General features: G+C 33.2%; 1 protein-coding gene across 1 annotated transcript in view; it reads left to right on the forward strand.

Annotated features, from left to right (window-relative positions):
• LOC149771980 (uncharacterized) overlaps positions 1-24,739 on the forward strand; it is a 127,193-nt gene that overhangs the window by 77,252 nt on the left and 25,202 nt on the right. The window contains exons 13-14 of the mRNA XM_089947994.1: positions 4,705-4,856; positions 20,503-20,677. Of these exons, the coding sequence (XP_089804120.1) occupies positions 4,705-4,856; positions 20,503-20,677 (327 nt within the window). The remainder of the gene's footprint in view (positions 1-4,704; positions 4,857-20,502; positions 20,678-24,739) is intronic.

Raw genomic sequence — 24,739 nt, forward strand, 5'->3', positions numbered from 1 at the left:
ATTGCATCCATGATTGTCATCCTAGAAGGTCATATAAAAATTATACCCTTGAATTTGCATTGCATCCATGATTGTCATCCTAGAAGGTCATATAAAAATTATACCCCTGAAATTTGCATAGCATCCATGATTGTCATCCTAGAAGGTCATATAAAAATTATACCCCTAAAATTTGCATAGTATCCATGATTGTCATCCTAGAAGCTCATATAAAAATTATACCCTGAAATTTGCATAGCATCCATGATTGTCATCCTAGAAGGTCATATAACAATTATACCCCTAAAATTTGCATTGCATCCATGATTGTCATCCTAGAAGGTCATATAAAAATTATACCCCTGAAATTTGCATAGCATCCATGATTGTCATCCTAGAAGGTCATATAAAAATTATACCCCTAAAATTTGCATTGCATCCATGATTGTCATCCTAGAAGGTCATATAAAAATTATACCCTGAAATTTGCATTGCATCCATGATTGTTATCCTAGGAGGTCATATAAAAATTATACCCCTGAAATTTGCATAGCATCCATGATTGTCATCCTAGAAGGTCATATAAAAATTATACCCCTGAAATTTGCATTGCATCCAGGATTGTCATCCTAGAAGGTCATATAAAAATTATACCCCTAAAATTTGCTTTGCATCCATGATTGTCATCCTAGAAGGTCATATAAAAATTATACCCCTAAAATTTGCATTGCATCCATGATTGTCATCCTAGAAGGTCATATAAAAATTATACCCCTGAAATTTGCATTGCATCCATGATTGTCATCCTAGAAGGTCATATAAAAATTATACCCCTAAAATTTTCATAGCATCCATGATTGTCATCCTAGAAGGTCATATAAAAATTATACCCCTGAAATTTGCACTGCATCCATGATTGTCATCCTAGATGGTCATATAAAAATTATACCCTGAAATTTGCATTGCATCCATGATTGTCATCCTAGAAGGTCATATAAAAATTATACCCCTAAAATTTGCATTGCATCCATGATTGTCATCCTAGAAGGTCATATAAAAATTATACCCTGAAATTTGCATTGCATCCATGATTGTCATCCTAGAAGGTCATATAAAAATTATACCCTGAAGTTTGCATTGCATCCATTATTGTCATCCTAGAAGGTCATATAAAAATTATACCCCTAAAATTTGCATTGCATCCATGATTGTCATCCTAGAAGGTCATATAAAATTATACCCCTAAAATTTGCATTGCATCCATGATTGTCATCCTAGAAGGTCATATAAAAATTATACTCCTGAAATTTGCATTGTATCCATGATTGTCATCCTTGAAGGTCATATAAAAATTATACCCCTAAAATTTGGATTGTATCCATGATTGTCATCCTTGAAGGTCATATAAAATTTATACCCCTGAAATTTGCATTGCATCCATGACTGCCATCCTAGAAGGTCATATAAAAATTATACCCCTGAAATTTGCATTGGATCCATGATTGTCATCCTAGAAGGTCATATTAAAAATTGTACCCCTGAAATTTGCATTGCAATGATGATTGTCATCCTAGAAGGTCATATAAAAATTATACCCCTGAAATTTGCATAGCATCCATGATTGTCATCCTAGAAGGTCATATAAAAATTATACCCCTAAAATTTGCATTGCATCCATGATTGTCATCCTAGAAGGTCATATAAATATTATACCCTGAAATTTGCATTGTAGCCATGATTGTCATCCTAGAAGGTCATATAAAAATTATACCCCTAAAATTTGCATTGCATTCATGATTGTCATCCTAGAAGGTCATATAAAAATTATACCCCTAAAATTTGCATTGCATCCATGATTGTCATCCTAGAAGGTCATATAAAAATTATACCCCTAAAATTTGCATTGTATCCATGATTGTCATCCTTGAAGGTCATATAAAAATTATACCCCTAAAATATGCATTGTATCCATGATTGTCATCCTTGAAGGTCATATAAAAATTATACCCCAGAAATTTGCATTGCATCCATGACTGCCATCCTAGAAGGTCATATAAAAATTATACCCCTGAAATTTGCATTGCATCCATGATTGTCATCCTAGAAGGTTATATTAAAAATTATACCCCTGAAATTTGAATTGCAACGATGATTGTCATCCTAGAAGGTCATATAAAAATTATACCCCTAAAATCTGCATAGCATCCATGATTGTCATCCTAGAAGGTCATATAAAAATTATACCCCTAAAATTTGCATTGCATCCATGATTGTCATCCTAGAAGGTCATATAAAAATTATACCCCTAAAATTTGCATTGCATCCATGATTGTCATCCTAGAAGGTCATATAAAAATTATACCCCTGAAATTTGCATTGCATCCATGATTGTCATCCTCGAAGGTCATATAAAAATTATACCCCTGAAATTTGCATTGCATCCATGATTGTCATCCTCGAAGGGCATATAAAAATTATACCCCTGAGATTTGCATTGCATCCATGATTGTCATCCTAGAGGGTCATATAAAAATTATACCCCTGAGATTTGCATTGCATCCATGATTGTCATCCTAGAAGGTCATATAAAAATTATACCCCTGAAATTTGCATAGCATCCATGATTGTCATCCTAGAAGGTCATATAAAAATTATACCCCTGAAATTTGCATTGCATCCATGATTGTCATCCTAGAAGGTCATATAAAAATTATACCCCTGAAATTTGCATAGCATCCATGATTGTCATCCTAGAAGGTCATAAAAAAATTATACCCCTGAAATTTGCATTGCATCCATGATTGTCATCCTAGAAGGTCATATTAAAAATTATACCCCTAAAATTTGCATTGCATCCATGATTGTCATCCTAGAAGGTCATATAAAAATTATACCCTTGAATTTGCATTGCATCCATGATTGTCATCCTAGACAATTTATTTTTAGGAGAGAGCTATGAAACTTGATATGCACAATTGTTATGATATCCAGTATGACCAGCATGAAAAGAGGGGCCCCAAGTGGCCGAGTGGTCTAAAGTGGTCTCCGTTACAGATCACTGCCATCTCACCTCTGTCTGCGTGGGTTCGAGTCTAGGATTCAGCCAATGTGGGTATGTGATAAAGCTTGCCAGTAGTTTTTCATGGGTTGGTGGTTCTTCCTGGGGTTTTCCCAGATTCTTCCTCCACCATTAATACTGGCCGCCATACATAGCCTATCATGTGCTGAAAAATGGCGTTAAACCCCACAACAACAACAACAACAACCAGCATGAAAATGGAGTCAACATTTAAGATGGCAGCTATGTATATCCATAAATCATTATGATATTACAAGAGTTTGATTGCAAAATGGCATTCAGGAGTTTTAATGTGATGCTCTAATTGAATTATAATAACTGATTTATAATAGATATTTATTAATTATGAAATGTAGGTTTATGCCATCAAGATGTCATTGGGACAATAGAACTAAAATTTGTGCATATTTTTTAATGAGCTTATCTCACATCTGATGAGCTTATTATTACCATATATGTGAGAATTGTTTTTTTTTTATAAATCTTTGTATGCAAGCTTATAACATCAAGATCTGGGACCAGCTCATTTATGAACAACTTCATTATAGATGAAGATGGTGTTTTGGAAAGGGACTTGTAGTATTAAAGAAGGGGACTTGTGAAAATTCTTTGGTTAAAAAGCTTTCATCAACAAGGCATCACATAAATTTGATTCTGTGAACATGGTGCATAAAATGAAGTTAGTCAGTCACCTGTAGATTGATTCCATTGCCATCATAAGTTTGTCCTGAGTAAAGTTTTGACCATACTTGTTAGAATAAGCAGAGATTAAGATTACATTATGATGGTTTTTTAGAGTTACAGTATACTCTACAAAAATGTCATCATGAGCAGAAGTCCTCATTTCTTGAATAAAGTGGTGCTTGTGTTTGTAAAATGCAGGAGAGCTGTAAAAAGTGTTGAGGATAATTATTCTCTCTTCAAATATTTAAGACATCATTGTTCACAGAATTTCATCGTTTACAGCACACTCAAATCTGGGACAAAATAGAGAAGTTCACTCAAAAACCATCTGGAAATCTTTGTTTCAAACAATATGATTGCGGATAGTGATGGATCACTCTTCTGGAAATGTAAAATCTTTAAAATATAGAACCAATCTTTTTTATATGAACCACACTTTCTTAAAATGTCACAAGTTTATCTCTGGTGGTACATCGTCGCAAGCATCTTAGATAAGAATTGTGAGCTGATCTATACTCAACTCAGCCATAGTCAAGTTGAACTCTTTCTAAAGTTTGTATAACTGAAGTAAGACCTTCCAATATACTCTCCAATTTGTGTATTTCCTTAACAGTCACTTGCATTGAATCTAGGACATTTTTACGTTTTCCACCTGAGTGATCTAACTTGCCTTATAGTATGTTGTATGTGCAGAAGGAACATTAGTTTCTGGTAAAATTAAGTCCTACAAATTTGGTCACCTCCACAACTAGGATAAGAGGACCATCAAGATGGATGTTGGGTTCATCCTGAATTTTATGTAAATGATACAAGTGCATGCAAACAGTTTTAGAACTCAAAGATTTAAATCCAGTTTCTTTCTGACATTTTCTCAATTCATTTTAAGCATTTCTGTAATAAATGTTAATTGACAAGTGCAATTTAATGTTAAGTTTTATGCAAATTATCCAAATTTGATGCAGAGATGACTGCCTTTGATTTACCTTCAACATGGACAAAGATGGCACCCAATGAAAACCTCAAAGTGGTGAATCTGCAAAGCACTGATAAGGAATACCAATACGTACAGCAAAAGTTTTTACAGTCTCTAGCGGGAAATAGGACTATTGTAAAGGTAGTAGATTCAATGAATATTACTAAAAGAATTTATACGGCAATATTCTTTGCTTAATATTCATTCGACAAATGTTTCTCATAATTATCAGACACTGTTGTAATAAATATTATATTACTGAGAACTGACAGCCATTTTAAAGTGAGATCATAAGCACGTATCTCGTGTGAATAGTGACGAAGGTTTAATACGAGTACATAACATGTCAGGAAGATTTAAAAAAGCATATGCATGTCAAGGATAAATGTGAATTGTATGGGTATAAATGTTCTTGGTTGCAAAAAATGTCATTTTCATTGGTATTGACATTCATGGTTTGGTGAATAGGTCTTTTTTAAATACATTCCGCAATCATAATAGATTAGTAGAACATGCACAACTTTGCAATTCCGTCCCTTTCAACAGTATTCAAGTAAAAACTTAAGGTACAAAACCCCAGTCTTTTGACCTTTTTAGCATTAAAAATGCAGAATAGTCCTCTTCTTGCCAAGGTAGAAATCAGACAAAAGTGGCCTTCCCATGTATGAAGTCTTCTAGGTGTTGAATTACATCATCCATCAGGTATCCCTCTCATGCCTGGTCAGCATGCTTTCGCTAGAGACTTCACAGATGTTGCATCTTTCCATCAGTTTGATACTCCAGCTATTTTCTAGAATCTTTATCTTAATCATATTGTTCACTCCAGTTGTCCGCTTCATTATATGACAAGCCAATTGGCATCATTTTAATTGCCAGCCTTATGGTCAATCATTATATGCTGTTCATTTCAGTAGTCAGCCTTTTCATAAACTGTATCTAGTAAAGGATCTCTAATTCCTAGCACACACCACTTCCTTGTTTTAGTGCATTATGATAATGCACAAATCCCTTTAAAACATGGTGGCAGATGTGGATCCTGTTGGTGTCAGATACAAATGCAAACATAAATCTGCTTGTTTAACTTAAAAAATAATAAATTGATCAAATTGGATGAATGGAGTCATAGTACACCAGTCTGGATTCATGCATATGTTCATCATTTAAAAAGGTGCCTAATGTACCTTAATTTAAAATTTCCATCTTCACATTCATACATTTTAGTAAGAAATACATTATAAGATTTTCTTTAACAAAAGTATTTTATCAATAAATCACATACTACAGAGTGAAATATCAATCTCTGTAAATGCTGTGGAATGCCTTCTGTAAGAAATAAATTGCAGTTAAAGAAGTCTTCTCATGTGAAATTAAAAGAGCTATAGTTAGGTGGCCTGGCATCTGTCCAGCCATTAGCACAAGCTAAAATACTTAAACATCTTGTTATCCTTCTAACTTGATGGTCATATCAACATATGATTTATGCTAAAAGCCTTCTTATCGTGTTTACTTGGTCCTGAATGATAATGGTACAGATTTTGCATTCAGTATGCAACCATCTTGAAAATTATTTCTCATCCTGAATGGAAAGTCATATTGACATGGGATTTTCACCAAGAAGACTTCTTATGGTGTCTCAGCACTCATCAGTTCAAAAAGATAAATATCCTTGTCTTGGATTCCTGAAAATTCTTTTCAGCCAGTAGAGTATCAATCCCTGTAGGGTACTCGTTTTTTTAATGTATATATATTTTGGTTTCAATGTAATCATCATAATTGTGATATAAGTATCCTCTTTTGTTCATTTGTGAGAACCTATTAAGTCATACCTGCCATATTCCCTGACAGTATTGGAAGGTTTTTGAGACTCAAAAAGTGTGTTATGATGTCCCAAGGAGGGGAGAACAGTGTGCACAGCCAAAAAAAGCCATATAATCCAACTGAGAATAATAAATTTTTCAATATAAGCCTATAGAAAATGATTGAAAATTCAAATTTGAATGAAAACAGTTGACTTATTTATTCGCTCTTTTCAAGCCATTTAATACACGTACAAAGAAAGATATAGTTAGCAGAATTAACAATTTGTCAAATCTCAGTGCCATATATATGCTTGTGCAAACACTCATTAATCACAGCTAGACTGATTTTAAATAAAAGGTAACATCACATTTTTGTCTTTAAAATCGATTGGAAGGCAAAATATAAGCTTAATTTAATGCAGTCTTTGATGCTTTCAATAGTTCTATATAGGGTTTAAAGGTAATGCAAGTGGCATTAGTCCTCATCATTGCACTCACTAGGGACTGGGAGGTACTGTTGTCCAAACTTCACTACTGGATTCTCTCAGCACATCCTGGTCAGAATGGAGTTGTTCATAATAAACATAATGCTAGCATTGTCAGAACTGTATATGATGCAGTTTGACCATAAGATATGCTTGTCTCTATAGAAAAATGAATATATATATAAAAGAAGATAAAGAATATATATATATATATATATATATATATATATATATATATATATATATATATATATATATATATATATATATATATATATATATATTGTTACAAGTCTATGCTCTTAAAACAACAGAAATGAGTGTAAAGGAACAAACTTTCCAAAATTCAACAGATAATTAAGTTCCATAGAATGCAAAGTGAAAAGAAAAAAAGAACTTACAGTACTGCAATTTAAATCCCAGAATAATCCTAGAATTACAGAAACAAGTCAGAATAATTTAAAGTTCTGAATAAACTTTTGTAGAAATCCAAATTAAGTCCAACATAGAAGTGTTGATGTGTCTGTGATGCCATGTATAATGCTGATTTGCCAATAGCCTTTTGTTGAAACACAGTAATATACTTCCAGGTCTAAATTCACTATTAATCCCAGTGAATGTCTCTGTCCAAGAATATTTTTTTATTTATTAGTACTCTTTATTTCAGGAGAAAATAATCACTGAATTAAATAACTTGAAGAAATAAATTCCACCCCAAATGAAAACTGAACACAACAATAATACAAATTGATTCTGCCAGATCTTGATCATGAATGATTATTTTTGCAAAGATTATATGGCATTTTACTTGACCTCAGGTTGCAATTAACATTTTCTTAAAACAACCATTACCTAATGGAAAATAACCTTCTAGAAAGTTCTTAATGTTTACAACAGAAATGTTAGCTATAACTAGAAATCTGTTACTAAATTATAACATATAACCTGGACAATGTCAGGTACACCAGGTAAATTGTAAGGGAATCCCAATTACCTAGACCCAGACCCAAATAAACATATTTACTTCTATTAGTAATGATCCTGGCAATAAATCCATAAATATACAGAACATTTCAGCTATGTATTAGTTGTTTAAAGAGTAAACTAAAAAAAAATAATTAAAAATCAATAATTCAGGTCAAATAGAAAATAAACTTGATTTTTGCAAAGGTGAAGTCCAACATACAATGTCACATTACAATAGCAAATAATGAAATAAAAAAATGGAAAAAAAACTCACAAACAAACAATGCAAATTAAATATACATAACACTTCCCCTTGTAACAAAAAAGAAAGATTTGTGCAATAAATACTGTCCATAGGATCCTTCGATTATACAACCTCATAGTGAAACCTCCTTATAATAAAGTTCATAATACAGTACTCCCTTGTTATAATACTAGCAATGGTTCCATAAAGTATACCACCTTACAGTGGGAGTGCCTCATAATGAAGTACATTATACATATAATCGTACTGATACTAATGAAATGGAATCCATGATCAAACTTGCTTTATCATTGGAACTGTATTATAGTGAAGTACCTTACATTGAAAGAGTCTTGTATTTGTGTAGGACAAATGAGATTATACTTCTCATTTATCACATAATTACTGTGTTCGCAGGGTTTTTCTATATGTCAACACATTAAAATATCACTTTCTGTGAATTTGATTGGTCAACATAAGCCCATGAAATACTTACACTGTATTATTTATATTCATTGGCTGAAACAGTTTCTTCTCCCTTCTGCTGGAACTAATTTATTTTACTATTACTATCAACAAGATGGCAGGCATCTTTCCAACAAATATCCCAATGGACAATGGAAACAAAAGGGTAACTGTCAGGTTTTGTAGGTCATAATATGGCCCATTTATGCTATGCATAATTCTCAAAAACACTGACAGAACTAAAACAAGAACACGAGTTAACCATTGTGACATTCTCATAGTTACATACCTGCCATATTGGGGGTGAGGGGTGAGACTAAATAACTGTTAGTGAGACTGTGGGGGTGAGACTAAATAACTGTTTTGAGGTCCCAAGGGGCATCAGCGCATGTGATCCAAAAAAAGCACTGTCGTCCAATTGAGAATTAGCTAACATTTCGTATAATCACATAAGTATATAATAGCAAATGATTGGAAATTGAAATCTGAATAAAAGAAATTTATTTGTATGATTTCTTCAGAGCATTTCATATACTTAAAAAGAAATAGGTGGTAAATGTAGCAAAACTTGCTGATGCAGTTTGACCATGAGATATGCCTGTCTATATAGTAAAATGAATATACATCACATTTGGAACTGTCTATTTCACTGGGGGAAATGGGCGCTGGGAGAATATGTTCATATTCAGTGCAGGATACAAGTATAAAGCAGTAATAAATGCCTCTGTCCAGTTTGGGTGTTAATGCTTTATCAACACCAATCAACTGTGCAAACAAGAGGGTCTCATTATTATTGCCTTTCAATCAAAGTATTTTATGGCTGAAATCATCCTGCAAAGCATATGTCAGTTAATAGTTTTTGACCACATTGATTAAGATAGCAATTAATAAAGAGAACAAATCTGAATATTCATTTCAGCATGTTGAAGATGTTACATACAGGTGGTGCTCCAGTTTTGACAGACATCATACAGTGACTTATGCTGATTTGTTGTTTTGCAGTATATGCCAAAAATTAAAAGACCCCTCCCCCCCCCCATCTTTGCTTCTCAAATTAAAGCTCCATCAAGCTGGAGTTGTGAAATTTATTTTTGTTGGGTTTTGCATGTTTTGCTGATAGATTATTGCTTTCTGAATCACCTTCTAAACTGAATCACACTTGAACACTATTCTGACAACTGCAATAATCATGTCTTGTGTTTTATATGTGGATTAAAATTTGACTTCAAAGAGATTTTGCCACTATTAACAGACTTACCAATAAGCTTTAATGCAGATGGCTTAAACATTCTCATTCAAGGCAGTGGTCAGTAATAACCTTTGTGCTTCTATATGAATCTTAGATGATTTACAAGTAACTTAAGATGAATTTAGAACTTTTCCTATGCTAATTGGCAGATTGGATGCCCCCACAACAGTCTATAAAGGACTTAATACATCATCCTAGCTATTGGCAGGCAGTTAAGTAATACATGAAATGGGGTTGTTTATACCTTACCTCTTTGCCTTTTAATGCATAAGCTGCCCTGTGGATAGCTTGAAGTGAACTCTAGACAGTACTGTTTACTGTTTATACATGTCACAGGCATATAATAAACTGATGTAGGTTTATTCTTCCTGAAGATTACTAAAAACTTGTTGTTTGTTTGTTTTTTAACATGACATTGTCATGGGGTTTGGGAGTCTTAAAAAAATCATTTTTTTTTCATGATAAATTGTGTTATGGAGGCATGTAGTTAAGTCAAAAAATATGGAAGGACCAAAGAAATCTAGCATACTGTCCAACACAAGGATATGCCAGGCAGCAAATTTTAATGCAGACAGTCTGCTTTACATTGCTACCAAATGATGTCCAGTGCAAACATATGCCAGGCAGTCTATTTTAATGCAGATCATCTGCTTTACATTGCTCTGACATGAGATATGGATCACGTGTACCAGTCCCTTGAACAAAAGCTTAGTTCAAATGCCACTCAGTTGGATAAGAAATTCACCTCTCTCATTAAAAGCAAATGGGTCTCTGCAAATGCTGGCCACTTCATAGAAAAAGTTGCCAAGCCACAGCACCAGGAATCCAAAATTCACTAATTATAGTACACCTCTAAATCTAATAATGTGTGACCACAAAGACGTTCAGTTTGTACATAGCTACTGTCTATCTATATTATGTTTATTAATTTTTATAATTATAGTGTGTAAGGGTCATTAAGTAAGTAACATTAAATGCAAAATTTTCCTTATATTTGTCAGTTTGTACTTGAAGGTGAGATCATTTTAGTAAACACATTACATTGTTTCAGGATAGAAGCTAAAATGTTTATGAGATTCAAGTTCAGGGTCATGGAAGTTCTGGAAAAACCAGACTGACCTAATTCTTGATTGGCTACCTGCTAAAGTAACTGAACTTTTTGACAAAATTTGATTGATTTATCATGAAAATTTGACTCTCCTCCTTTTCTGTATTACATCTTAGTTATATATATATATATATATATATATATATATATATATATATATATATATATATATATATATATGGGATACTTTACTGAAAATTACTTATTCCTTGCACAAACATTAGTTTTAATTATGCACGTTGCAGTTGAGAGAATTTAATTTATTTCAATTATTTAATGGAATTTCAGAGTGCTCAGACTTTAGGATTTAGTACCTGTTTTAGAATTACTATGAATTAATTGAAAAACATTTTTATGGAACGCCAGGGCTGTCTTAAGATGAGAATATGTATTATATGCTGTGCTTTTGTACTTTATGATGTGCAAACTTCATTATATGCTGTGCATTTATACTTATATGATGTGCAAACTTCATTATATGCTGTGCATTTGTACTTATATGATGTGCAAACTTCATTATATGCTGTGCATTTATACTTATATGATGTGCAAACTTCTTTATATGCTGTGCTTTTGTACTTATATGATGTGCAAACTTCTTTATATGCTGTGCTTTTGTACTTATATGATGTGCAAACTTCTTTATATGCTGTGCTTTTGTACATATATGATGTGCAAACTTCTTAATATGCTGTGCTTTTGTACTTATATGATGTGCAAACTTCATTATATGCTGTGCATTTATACTTATATGATGTGCAAACTTCATTATATGCTGTGCATTTGTACTTATATGATGTGCAAACTTCTTTATATGCTTTGCTTTTGTACTTATATGCTGTGCAAACTTCATTATATCCTGTGCTTTTGTACTTATATGATGTGCAAACTTCATTATATGCTGTACTTTCTTGCTTATATGAAGTGCATTTCATTATATGAAACTTCATTATAATGAGATGGCCGATAGCTGCTGCCAGAATACAACATCAAAGTAACATGAATCTGTCATCAACTTGTTATTAGCAAGTGTGAATTTCATTCATGTCAAAATTAATTGCTTTTAGACTCCCAGCTAACTGTCCATCTAGAATGCCCCTATTTCAGTTCCCTGTATTTGAAAGCTAGCTTTAAATATGGGATTTCTATATTGTATTGTGCATAATAGATTGTAGGTGATATTTGTACCAAACTAAGATTAGCTGACTGTTATTGTGATATGTTTGATTAACAGGCACTCCAGATACATTGTCTGTATAGTGTTGTGATTTTTTTTTTTTACAAGAATACTTAGATTTATCTTGAAGACACGGAGTATGTAATATAATAAGAATTCCAAGAGGAAGAAATGACAAGAATTCTATATTATTTGTATTCAGTATTTTGTAATATCACATATTCAGTGTATCACATACCTACACATACTAACGTGAGCCTCAGTTTGATATATATATATATAATTGTAGAAATTACATAGCTTTATACCACAGTAATTTTTTTTCTGTTTATAGTATCAGTTAAGTTTAAGTTCAATAACAGTTCAATAGCAATAAGTTCAGTAACAATGCTCTCTTCATAATCTTTTTTGACAATTTGTTTTATTTACATACACTGTATCATCAATAGGAAAATAAATATCAAGTTCGTTAATTGGATGGGGAGGTAACATAAATACATAAGCCAAGTCAGCAGCTCATTTGCAGCCCAAGTTACGCATTTGATCTCCAATGCTCATCTAACTGTGACAGGCAGTCACCAACATGCCAACCTGTTTTCAAGCCTAACTCAAAGTAAATCTAAACCACATTATAGATTTAGCTTATGTATGAATTTATAAATGCTAGGCTTGTGATAATTGGGTTCATGCTTTCTACCTTAAAAATTAGCATGGTGTCAAAATACTAAACTATCCAGTGAGACCTTGAGCTAACTCAAACATACTAACTATGTAAGGCTGCATCTGATTGGAGGTTGAATTCTTTGGCTGGATTTGCAACTTGCAAGGTTCAATATATTAACTCAAATTTGATTGGTAGTTTAATACTCTTGTAGAAATTTAACTTGTAATATGCAACCAAGATTGAATAAATGTAATTGAGGGCTGAATTCACAATGACTTAATTCTTTTAGCTGGGAATATTTGGTGTTAACTATTATTGGAAATGCTAATTGAATTTAATAAAATGCTCTTATTAGTTGGCAGATTGGAAATTGTTTGTTTGGTGTTGAGGGTCTATCCTAAATTTCTTTCCACTTTTGCCTCGTCCAGACAGACCAATTAAGAAGTGTGACACTCAAACATAAACATGGAACTGTAGTGGTACCATTCATACAGTTCAGAATCTCGACATTCGAGACTTAACCAGTCGCAATAGCACCCGATTCATAGGCGACTTTAATTTTTTTTATCATTCATTCAATTTCATTAACTAGCAGTAATAACAAGATTTCAAGAAGCCTGCTGTGGTAGCCATATTAAATGTCGGAGTAACACCATTTTCATTTACAACCGAGTAGACCATAGAATGAACATGTGTGCATAAAGTGTCATGATAATCCTCCAAATTAGATTACGATAAGTGGTGATAAGAAATATACTAATGGACAGACAATATGCCATCCCAAAAGCTCATCTTTTCTTTAATAACTTGAAGATAAGAAAGGAAATTATGCACATATAATAAACCTTTTGAAGACAAAAAAAAATCATTGCTCTCAGTTAAAGGTTTTGAAAATATGCATAAGTAGTATTCATTTACTAGTTTGATTGCAGTTCAGCAACAAGATGACATTACACATGATATATATATATATATATATATATATATATATATTCACAGGTGTTGAAATTACTGGTAATCGTCTAGTCCAAGACTAGTACATTTTCTGTCCGACTAGTAATTTACATAATTTCAGTAGTTCAATGGCTAGTTCTCTTGATACCTGTCTGACAGTATGTTGTGTGAAGGACTAGTGAAATATTGAAAGATCAGCAGGACAAGTAAATTTCTCACCCTACTAGTCCTTATGGCTACAAAGAAATTTGTTTCCAATTCTAAGCATGTATGTTGCTCATTTCAAATGAACATCATGAATCAAATAATTTGAAATGATGAGACTTTTTAAAATGTATTTTCTGATTTTTATTTCCAAGTGAGCAGAAGTAACATTCTGTTTCAGATGTGTAAACAGTCATTACTTTATTTAAAATACAAGCTAAAATAATGATGGCCAGTAGGTGAATAGAAGAGAAAGGAGACCCCTGTCAGTGTTCTCAGCCAGTTCTCATAAATGCCTAAGAAATGAGAACAGGTTGAAATGTAAAGTATAGCACTCTACCAACCATGTAATAACTATTTTATGCTACTGCAATATACATGGGTGCATAATCAGTATCTGTTATTTTGTATTGTAATTTATATATACCGGCCCAGATTAAGGCCTTTGGGGGCCCTGGGCACAGCCAACATAGGGGCCCATAGCTATCCTGCATTGTCCATATATATGGTTACAGTACTATTAACTATACTGCCTGTGAAATCAGACGATACTTTACAGGGCCTCTTGAGCCACGGGGGCCCTGCCTGTGAAATCAGATAATATATGGGGCCCCTTGAGCCTCGGGGGCCCTGGCCATGTTGCCCATTTTGCAATATGGATAATCTGGTCCTGTGTGTGTGTGTGTGTGTGTGTGTGTGTGTGTGATATATAATGATTTGTGTGTATGCATGACAACTAAAAAAAGTATGCTGTTGAAATAAATTTTGTTTGAAACATTATTTCCTTCTGTAATGCAAATAAAAATAAATATGCTGTACATTAGTAGTATTTCCAGTTTGATAGAAATCCCTCTCGCTCTTACCCCATTTATAATTATACAAATATTACATTTGTGGACTTGCCTATATCTTAACACATCTCTCTTCACTCAATAAGGCAAAACAATTATATTCTAAACTCTAAAATTCTTACCTATTCATATCACTCCCTGGATATCACAAATACCAAGAAACATTGTACTTATATGTTGACAATAAAGAAACTTTAAATGATTATACCACTAAAAATTTACAAACATCCAGTACTTAAGGCTGGGACATCGAAACCAGGGAACATGAGAGACCTATTGGTCTAAAACGATTGCCATACTAGCCGCCATGTATAGCCTATCATGTGCTGACAACTTGTGATAAATCAATATAAAACGTCCAAACCAATAACCATGATGTGACTGGCTGCCTGATTCATGATATATAGTCCCTAATACAAATGTGTAACATAATATACCATGGTGATATTAAATGTTACCTCCCCATCCAATTAACGAACTTGATATTTATTTTCCTATTGATGATATGTAAATAAAACAAATTGTCAAAACTGATTTTGAAGAGAGCATTTGTTATTGAACTTATTGCTATTGAACTGTTATTGAACTTAAACTTAACTGATACTATAAACATAATTTTGTTTACTGTGGTATAAAGCTATGTAATTTCTACAATTATATATATATATATATATATATATATATATATATATATATATATATATATATATATATATATATATATATATATATATATATCAAACTGAGGCTCACATTAGTATGTGTAGGTACACCACTCCTCGATAACTCGCGCACATCGGGGTCCAGAAACATCAACCGCACTATAAGTGAGGCGCGAGTTATCGAGGGACCTATAAAATAAGCCCAAAACCAATAAAGTGATTGATGACATAACGGAAAAATAAGGGGGGGGTAGGCAGATTATACTGTTGAATACTCTTTATAATCATTCTGAGATTAACTGTGAATAAATATCTCTTCATAACGGTGTACTTTATTATTTCCTCATAGGACAACATTAATTTCAGGATAAATTACAGTATATTGAGGTAATCATCAAAAACATTATTCCACGTGGTTTCCGTTCGCTTAACATGTGTACCACTTCACACATTGTGTACTACATCACTAATTTTTATGTTGAATTGGATACATTCTAGTTTTATTGTTTGATCCAAATTAGACGTTTTTTATATACAAAAGATCGACTCTTTTCGAGAAACAGTGTTGATCGAACGATAGATAGATAGATAGATTTGAATGTGATAGAAGTAATATGGAAAACAAAAAAACAAGGTTTAATCAGTACTAACATATTTAATTGGTCAACAAATTTAAAGCAACGTAAATTAGAACAAGTTAATACTTGCCGTTTGTGCCACGCTTGACAAATATCAATTCACTTTTTGAAAAAATGTTATTTTTTTGTGTGTGTTTTATTCCTTGGTTTCTCTGCCGCCGAGCAAAATCCCTCAGATTTCTCAACTGCATGAGCTTTACGTAGTCAACATTTAGGGTCTCCAGCCTCCTTATGGCAATATCAAAATATTTGATTGCTTCCTGTGCAGAGGGGTGGGGTGTGTGTGCAACATCTGCATCTGCATCACTTTCAATACTTGTGTTACTCCAGTTAGAATCGTCTTCTGCTGCAAATTTGTTTGTTATAGAATTAATTATAGTTTCATCTGACATGTATTCGGCTGTGGGCAATCATTGTCAGTACAAATCCACTTCTCCATATCATCAAGAGAAACGCCCATCTCAGGACCATGAGTCTGTACAAATTTCTCCCAAACAGCCTCGGCATTAATGACATCAGTTTCACTGAAACATTCGAAGTCACTATCATCGTCGCTGTCTCTGTTACTGTTTTGCTTTACGTCAAAGGCAGCTCCAAGACCCTTAATCCAGCACCCCAGGTCTCTTGTAATTGATTTTTGTTTAATGCAGCGAACACTTCCCCAAGTTGTTGATCAGAACAAAGCCGGCATGTAATTAGGTTCTCACAGAAGTACTCACGGGTTTCGATGTGACGGTCGATTGACTCTTTTCATGTTTTCAATGAACAGAATATGTTGTGATTATAATGTTTACACTGAAACGGAATTAAAGGATTAGAACGTGACTTTCACACAGGAAGACGTTTAATTGGTGTTTATTTCATTCTCTGTTGCCACCTGTTAGCATTCACCAGAAGTTTTCATTGATCGCTATTTCACCAGACTGTTTATTTTCAGTATACTGACAACTATTTATCATAAAAACTTACATAATATATGATATCTTTAAACAGAGGTCTCGTTAGGATTTTAAAACTGGGTCTTTCTGCCTCTGAATTCAATCACTAAATATCAGTACATTTTTTCACTCGGCCTCCAGTCAAAGCCTTTGATCTAGCCACCTAGCTGTTGCATCATGTTCTTTTTTTTTTTTAATGTACTCTTATAAAATGGCAACAGTACATCAAAGAGTCTTTCAGTCACTGTATTCTGTCATTGTAAATATCAGCACAGTTAACTGATCAACACATTTTCCCACAAAGCAGGTGGCTGAAACAGGACCGGCAAATCTTTGAATTTTCCCGCGCACCTACTACATGCATACGGAGGACTCCCACCTCAGTGATTTTCTGCATCTCAGATCAAAAATTGGCGTCCAAATACGCGTAATTAAGCGTTTTCAAGATCTCTGAAATTAATTCTTCTTTAGATCTTGCAAATTTCAAAATATGGATTATATTTTTACGGGCATTAATCACCATTTTCGATGATAAAATGAGCAATGTATCAAGGTTTAATTTATCAATTCTTATCGTAATTTTTTCATGTTCAGCATATTTTAAAGATATTTTAAATACATTTTCTCTGGAAAAAATTGGGAGCCAAGACGGACACCGTGTTATAAGCAGGATCGCAAGTTATCCGGGCGCGAGTTATCGAGGAAGCGGTGTATGTGATACACTGAATAATTATGTGATATTATAAAATACTAAATACAAATAATATAGAATTCTTATCATTTCTTCCTCTTGGAATTCTTGATTATATTACATACTCCGTGTCTTCAAGATAAAGCTAAGTATTTTTGTATAAAAAAAATCACAACACTATTCAGACAATGTATTTGGAGTGCCTGTCAATCAAACACATCACAATAACAGTCAGCTAATCTTATTTTGGTACAAAATATCACCTACAATCTATTATGCACAATACAATATAGAAATCCCATATTTAAAGCTAGCTTTCAACCACAAGGAACTGAAATAGGGGCATTCTAGCTGGACAGTTAGCTGGGAGTCTAAAAGCAATTAATTTTGACATGAATGAAATTCACACTTGCTAATAACAAGTTGATGACAGATTCATGTTACTTTGATGTTGTATTCTGGCAGCAGCTATCGGCCATCTCATTATAATGAAGTTTCATATAAAGAAGTTTGCACATCATATAAGGAAGAAAGCACAGCATATAATGAAGTTTGCACATCATATAAGCACAAAAGCACAGGATATAATGAAGTTTGCACAGCATATAAAGAAGTTTGCACATTATATAAGTACAAATGCACAGCATATATATAATGAAGTTTGCACATCATGTAAGTACAAAAGCACAGCATATAAGAAGTTTGCACATCATATAAGTACAAAAGCACAGCATATAATAAATATTCTCATCTTAAGACAGCTCTGGCGTTCCATACATTTTGGATTATATCATTGTGATACATCAAGACTATTGCACATCAGAACAATAGATTGGTCATCATTCAGAACACCACTGGAACTTATTTGGAATAATTGTTACTTTTAGACTTGTTATAGAACTTTCAGAACTTTTAGAACATTTTAGGATTTCATTCACCACTGTAAGTTACTTTTAATTTTTCACTTTGTAATTTAAGGAAATAAATTTCATATTTAAAGGTTACAAAACTTGTTGGTTCCGATTTTTCTGTTACTTAATTTAAGACCATAGATTCTTAACACTATAGCCAAAAATATACAATCTAGCACATGTAACTGTTTACCATACACAGTCACACATTCTGCACACATCCAGTGGCCACTCCTTGTTTCCACTATTCTCACACTGGCAAAAAGACTCACTTCCATCAGTAAATTCAGTACTGCAATTGATGGACATGTACACATATTTTTGGTGGGAATGTGCACACCAGTAAAATTAATATAAATGTGCACAGTCATAGAAATTCTTTCATTGACTTGGCAGATTAAATCGAGCTACATCACCAGAAATGTTTCCCATAAAAATGTTAAACATAACACATTGTTTTGGTTTGTTCTTCAATGAACAGTAAAGAAAGTTTCTTGAAGTATTATTTGGAATAAATAATTGGTATTAATATTTAAAGCTAGATACATTAAAAATATATTTAATGTCAACCTGTTCCTTGGACTTGTTCTATATTTGTGCAGCAATTTGTATGTACAATTTCAGGAAACAATTATGAAAAATTATTTGCTCTACAGTAAATTTAATTACATTTATCTCTTAAAATACTTATTGAATATATGAGCAATGTGTGCAAAATCCATCTATCATGCACTTGGGAGATGGCTAATATAGGCTGGACCTGCTGCCCAGTCCAAACAGCATCACAGATGGAATAAATACATGTACAGTCCACTGTCTGAAAGGTTAAGTGATGGTTTAAATTATATTCTGAAGGCTGCACTTGCTCTAATTGTTTTTCATACCATGGATTAAAACAGAAGGCATTTTATAGTATTTACATTAGTCATCAGTCTGTGCATCTACACTGTATTGGTATGCCAATCTGCATGTCTTTCCATTACAGGTGTTCATATTAGTCATCAGTCCATGCATCTACACTGTATTGGTATGCCAATCTGCATGTCTTTCCATTACATGTGTTCATATTAGTCATCAGTCCATGCATCTACACTGTATTGGTATGCCAATCTGCATGTCTTTCCATTACAGGTGTTCATATTAGTTATCAGTCCATGCATCTACACTGTATTGGTATGCCAATCTGCATGTCTTTCCATTACAGGTGTTCATATTAGTCATCAGTCCATGTATCTACACTGTATTGGTATGCCAATCTGCATGTCTTTCCATATCAGGTGTTCATATTAGTCATCAGTCCATGCATTTGTCTGTGTGCCAGTCTGCATGAATTTCCATTACAGGCTATAACTCTACTATGAACATCATTATTTTCAATGTAATTATCAACTTTCAGCATAACATGGAGCAACATTGATGTTCACTTTACTTTTGCAGCATTAATACATGTGTAACTTAGTTTTGTTGGTATTCATTTCATCTAGCTTAACCAGGTAAAGCTGTAAATGAGCTTATTTAAGTCACCATTAATAAGCAGTTGTTTCAAATGCAACTGTGTTACAGTACTCCCCTATTTAAAATAAACAAGATCTTAACAGCATGATTTAAGTTAAAGTCTCTTTTTAAGAACTTTGAGAACTTGAGATATGGAATGGGAGTACTTTTAAATTATGCTGTTACCTACTTTCTATGGTTTTATCAACATTGTTAAAAAAGCATGTTCCAGCTGAGCTTGTCAGGTAAGATCTGTACCTGTGTGACTTTTTAAAATCTTATTTCAGTTGGAGAGAATACAGAATAGAACCATATATCAGCAATATGAAGCAAAGAAGAAACTGATTGAGCAGAACAATCCAGGTCATCAGAATGAAAGTACCCTGTGGCATGGAACAAGTGCAGACACCATAGATAGCATCAGCATGTATGGCTTTAATCGCAGCTACTGTAGCAAAAGTGGTAATACATAAATATAATATATATGTGAGCAACAGTGTAGATTGTAGATGTATGAGTAGCAATAGATCTTTTTTAATTTTACGTTATCTTCCTCAAAATATTGCATTCATAACAATTATGAAGCTGAATGTGTTTTTTATAGGTGGGCAATGCCAACATATGCTATTGAAAATGTGTAGTTTATAGGGGAAGAATGCCAACATATGCTAGTTTCAACAAAAAGTTGACAAACAAATATACCTTTCCAAGTTTCAGTTTAAGAATGGAGTGAAATAAACATCCTAACAAATATTTGTACAGACAGTAAGTGTAAGAAAAGTTGTAGAGATTATAGTATGATTTGAAACTTGAAATTATTGAAATATATAGTAAAATTTTGTTTGAAGTTCAGATACATCACTTATTTTTTTTCTTTTTTGTTTGTTCACTTATTCGTGTATTTAAAGCAAAACCATGTTACGTTTTACTGACAAATGTGAGTGCATTTCATTTCATTAAACCATTGTAATTTCCATTATATTTATTCTTATAAATGTTACTTGAAACATGAATGATAATTGGCCACAAACTTAAAGTTTTATCAAGAATCATTATAAAACAGACGTCATACTTTGGCAGATCCAGAATCTCAAATATTGATAAATCAATTCAAGATTACTTATTGAGAGTCATTTTACTATTGTCATCTGTAACAATTCTTTCCATATGGTATTGTTGATGAAATTTTATTAAACAATATCATTTTTACATAACATTTAAGTGTGCAAGTCAGTTAAATCGGACATTAAATGTTTACTTTGTTCAGCTTAAGCAACCAGGATTGTATTCCCCTGGATTGTATTCCCCAATCCTTGTTGGTTTCGTTTGTTTGTAAACATGAAACTGGATTGTATTCCCCAATCCATGTTGGTTTCTTTTGTTTGTAAACATGAGCATTAATGATGTTGTCAACCTACAGTTGTCAATGCAAAACAAAATAAAATCTGTAAATAGAGTAAACATTTTTCTACTTATTACAAATACAATGTCAGTTCTTTTTGTTTAATATTGAATTGACATCCCAAGGAAAAAGTTGATGTTGATTAGAATTGAGTGAATAACACAAAATTCAATACATAAAGTTGATTGATTAATACTGAGGCAGAATTGTCTTGGAACTATGCCATTTACTACAACATTTACCTTTGAAAAATGTCTTGATCAGTAGATTATTTTTAATGAGTAACATTCTATTTCCATTAAACACCATTTCATGTTTGTTTACCACCACAGTTTCTCATCGTTGTTGAGCCTACCTACTTATGACTGCATGCCAGTCATGGAAAAAATGAAACCAGATCATTGAGATTTTAACTGTTGAGTCCACATTGGGAGAAACCAAAACATAGCAGTCATCTTCCACCAGCATCTAAGGCTTTGGTTAAAGTTTTTAATTGCATGCCAGTCATGGAAAAAAATAAAACTAGATCATTGAGATTTGAATTGTTAAGCTTACATTAGTAGGAAGTGAGATGTATCAGTCACCTTTCTGTCAGCATCAGTACGTTTGTTATGATTTTATTTTACTCATATTTCCTATATCTTTTTATAGATTCTCATCATGCTTGGTATGAATAACAATGAAGTTAAGTCATTCTTCAACTTGCTTAGTGCTCCTTTAACAGGTCAGGTTCCCAGTCATATAAAAAAAAATATCCTGAGGTTTTGATTCAAGTTTTTCATTTTCAGAATTTTCCTAAACTCCTTTTATAATTCTCTGACATCATATTTTGCATGAATCATAAGAAAGTTAAGACAATTCATTCTGTGACAAGCTCACTCCCCATTATGACCTTGGATGGAATACTAAAGTCATAGAAATTTCATTGAACCATTCATAACCAAAGTTATCCCACAAGATAATGCATTGGTCATATGACTGGTCAGTATGCAAGTGTAATGTGATGGTCAGTTTGTGGATGTAGCCACTAACAAAGTTTTTGTGATTTTCCCAATCAGACTTGATTAGTACTGTTTCCTTTATGTTGTAATATGGGTATAGCAAATACCACCTTTAGTAGGTTTCATGTGCACTGGTCAGCTCTGCTGCGATATTGGCAGATGATGTGCTTCCTGCAAAACTTAATATCAGCCTTATGTTGAACATAGATTACTGCAAGAGACTTAATAGACATCTGTGCATGGTTACAGATGTGAAACTCTTGAACTATATATAGTAGTCAGATATGTTATTGGAGCTCATGGGGTTGCAAAGCAGTCATTTCAATTAGCATGGCTAGTAGTTTCACAGGTCTTTGCTTAAAGTGATGTCAAAAAGAGTTATGTTCTTGTAAGAAGCCTGCTGCAATTATATTTAATGTCAACATGGTTCATGACATTGAGGTTGTTGGAGCTCAAGTGGCCACAAAGAAATCATTTCAATTAGAGCTAGTTTTGCCCATTTGTCTCAAGCAGTGTCACAAGCCATGTGACACAAACATGGCTGCTTAAAGACCAGATAAATAACCAGTGTGCTGCAAATGTACAGTTATGTCAACAGCAAGCTGATCACTTACAAAAGTTCTTAAGTGATGTGGCACCACTTCAAAGCCAAATGTTGACTGTAATGTCCTCTAGAAAGCACTCACACAAGCAGACCTTTCAGACATTCCAAGTTGAAGATATCAACAAGGAATCCCCCATCCCCCCCCCCTCCCCCAGCAATGATGATTATTCACTCACTTGAGCAACACACTAGGGGATGAATTAGAAGCCATCTTTGCGGAAAACATTGCAAATGAATTTAAGTGCATTTTGTGACAAAGTTGTTGAGTTCTATTAGTCAGGATCATATAGGTCATGCCATTTCTGACAATGATTGCTATTATGAAATTTGCCATGTGCAGTTCATTTGGCCAATGATGTGTAAGAATTAAACAGAGGCAATAGAAATTTGGTTAAACATTTCAGACCATAATAGGTTTCATGACATCCAAATGAAAAGCATTCAGGGGTACATGATCATATCCTCTGTAATGAACCTAAGGAGAATAACAGACCTCTAGAGGTGTCCTGATGTGGTGTTTTGGCAAGTAACATATTGTACCTTCTCACCAACAGTTTATGTACAAGCTTTATTGCTCTTTTCAGTTCAGTTCATGCTACAAAAATAAAATCTGCCATTTAAAATAAATTCTATAATTGAAAATGAAGCAGAAAAAAAGTAAACAGGGCTCCACTCAGCAGTGGTGGCTGCCATGATTGATGCCTTTTATGTAAGTACTTGTAATGATACCTTTGTCCTTACCTCCCAGCTGAATAAGGTTTTTGTTTCCAGTCCTGTTAACACTCCTGTCAATTTCAATGCTGGCAAAGAGTCATATTTCCAAAAAGATGAAATAAAAAAAAAATGTCAACACTTGGAGTTTAAGTACTTTACTGGAATATGAAATTGAATGTGACTAGATAAAAGTGAAAACTTTCACCCCAAAAATAACTTTATTGACACTGTGAGTACTTGAAGTTGATTCTGCTCTAAGTTGTACCCTCCATCAAATTTTCTCTTTGGCATATTCTTAAGACCCAAGAAGGATGGTACATACAGATTAATCGTTAACTGCAGGCACTGGAATCAATATCTATTTTTAAAAATGTCCATTTCAGATGGACACTTTACATTCTGCAATCAAGCAAATGAAATAAAAGACTGCTGGTTTGCCTCCATTTACATAAAAGAGGCATATTATTCTATTTTCAATCATGGTTTGCACAGACTTTACTAAAGATTATGCTTGTATAATATAGCTTAGGAATTCACTTGTTTTTTAGATGGGTTGGCCTCTGATCTTTGTGTATTAACAAAGTTATTGAAGTCTATTTTGCATACCTGCACAAAGTCGGCCATTGTAACATAATATACATTGGTGAGTTTACTGCATGCAGACACATTATTTCACTGTGTAAAAAATAAGCAAGACACTGCATTTTGATGCATAACCTGGGATTCATTATTCAAGTTATTGTGTTTTGGGAGCTTGGTTATTAATTCTGTTCACATGACTGTGTACATTACAGAAGAAAATG

The sequence above is a fragment of the Sinohyriopsis cumingii genome, unplaced genomic scaffold, assembly GCF_028554795.1.
Source record: "Sinohyriopsis cumingii isolate HCF-2022 unplaced genomic scaffold, ASM2855479v2 utg001530l, whole genome shotgun sequence".
Classification (NCBI taxonomy): domain Eukaryota; kingdom Metazoa; phylum Mollusca; class Bivalvia; order Unionida; family Unionidae; genus Sinohyriopsis; species Sinohyriopsis cumingii.